Source organism: Charadrius vociferus, unplaced genomic scaffold (genome assembly GCF_000708025.1).
Source record: "Charadrius vociferus isolate BGI_N301 unplaced genomic scaffold, ASM70802v2 scaffold104, whole genome shotgun sequence".
In the NCBI taxonomy this organism is placed as follows: domain Eukaryota; kingdom Metazoa; phylum Chordata; class Aves; order Charadriiformes; family Charadriidae; genus Charadrius; species Charadrius vociferus.
This window is the reverse complement of record NW_009648255.1, coordinates 1,372,058-1,373,926: the sequence shown is the minus strand read 5'-3', so window position 1 is coordinate 1,373,926 and position 1,869 is coordinate 1,372,058. Positions and strand designations below refer to the sequence as shown.

General features: G+C 39.6%; 1 protein-coding gene across 1 annotated transcript in view; it reads left to right on the top strand.

Moving 5' to 3' along the window:
• Nucleotides 1-1,869, top strand: part of GPR149 (G protein-coupled receptor 149) — a 25,127-nt gene that overhangs the window by 2,130 nt on the left and 21,128 nt on the right. The window contains 1 exon segment of the mRNA XM_009884396.1: nt 1-117. This exon segment is cut by the window's left edge and continues 8 nt beyond it. Within this exon segment, the coding sequence (XP_009882698.1) occupies nt 1-117 (117 nt within the window).

Genomic DNA, 1,869 nt, shown 5'->3' with positions numbered 1-1,869 from the left:
TCTCTGCCACAGTCACCCCAGTGTTTGTCCTGTCAGAACACTGGATCCACCTGCCCTGCGGCTGCATCATTAATTGCAGGAGGAATTCGTATGCAGTGTCTTCAGAAGAACTCAAAAGTAAGTATGGAAGGGTGACACGCAGCTGGAATGTACCTTGTAGTAAAGAGCATTGGAAGTCAGTGACAGTACAGAACTTTGTACTCCTTGAAATCATTTACCTGAATTATACAGACATTATTCAGAACAATATGTGAGACTCACAACATTAATGCGAGACAGCTGGACGGAAATAGTGGATGCTGAGGCGCAGAAGCTTGGCTGATTTTCCCAGGTCACTGTCAGATCTTTTAGCAGAGTCTGATGGCCTCTCAGTCCTCGTTTCACTCTCCTCTCCTACCCTGGGAAAGATGTATATTCCAAATCCAACTCCTACTAATCAAATACATGGAACATGCTAAACATGTTTAATATTGTGGCAGAAAAAACATGCTACTTGCAAGCAAATTATAGGAAGGAGAGGCGCTATTGTTTGTACACCTGCACTGTAGCTACTAAGCAGAAATCACAGCGACGCCAATAAGCAAATAGCAAAGGAGGTGATCTATGGGAGGGGCCTCTATCTCGGTGCGCTTATGCTGCTTGTTGAAAGCTGAGGAACTCCTAGACAGTTTTTGCCTAAAAATACTTCCCTGCATGTTTATAAATTTCACCTTGGATGGTGAACAGAGGATGCCAGACCGACACTGGTAACTGTCTTGGAATCTTCTAAAGCCCTGTTTCTCTCTGGGCCTCCAGGAGGAGTCCCTGCACACGCTGACTGCCACAGCCTGTCTCCTGCAGTTACACGACTTTTGTTCTTCTCATAAAGAACTTGATCATGTGGTTATACTCAGTCAGAGAAATAGAAGACAAAGAAATACAGCAGTCACTCCATGAACTCACCTCTAGTGAAAAACACATTTATGCTTCTGCAGACATGAATAATATCATCATATTTGTGGCTAAAAGACTGCATAAGGCTTTCCTGTGAATTTCCTGGCCACAGTTACTTGTGAAATACCTCAGTCTCCAGTGTTCATATCTGAACAGAGGGGTTGTATTTTGAATGACAGATGAAAATATGTTTCCAGTATTATTCTAAGAGAAGTATTTCTTATTAATTTTTTTATTGAAGCATGTTATAGCTACTAATACAAGTTCAGTATGTTGATTAGTGATTAACTTCTGGGACAACCAAAAATGTACAAACTTAAAAATATTGAGCTGTTCAACAGTAGGTATTTATGGAAGGTTTGAAGCATAGAAATGTTCCACAGATATTAAATACATCTGTATCTATTAGATCTCTGTTAATATATAATAAACACATTCTGGTAAAAATATCAGTACGGAAGCCTACGAGGAGGGAAGAGAGAGCAATAACAGATTTTTTTGATTTATGTTCATAATTATTTCAAGAATAACTTAACAGAAAAATATTTTTATATCCTATTTATAATGCTGCAATTATATTAGTATATAAAAATGATAGACTTATGCATTCATCTTTCAGAAGTGAGAGTTGCAGTGCAGGTTTGATACAGTTGTCACTTGAGGCCTGGTCCAAGGGGAATTGAAATTGCTGGCAAGTTTTATTTAGAAAGTTAGAATTGGAATGGGATGGGATGGGATGGGATGGGATGGGATGGGATAGGATAGGATAGGATAGGATAGGATAGGATAGGATAGGATAGGATAGGATAGGATAGGATAGGATAGTTCTGTTGGAAGGGACCTACAAGGATCATGTAGTCCAACTGCAAAAGCCAAGACCTAAATACCTCTGAGGATCTGGGTGTTTCACATTCTTTGGAGTGAAAGTCCTTTGAC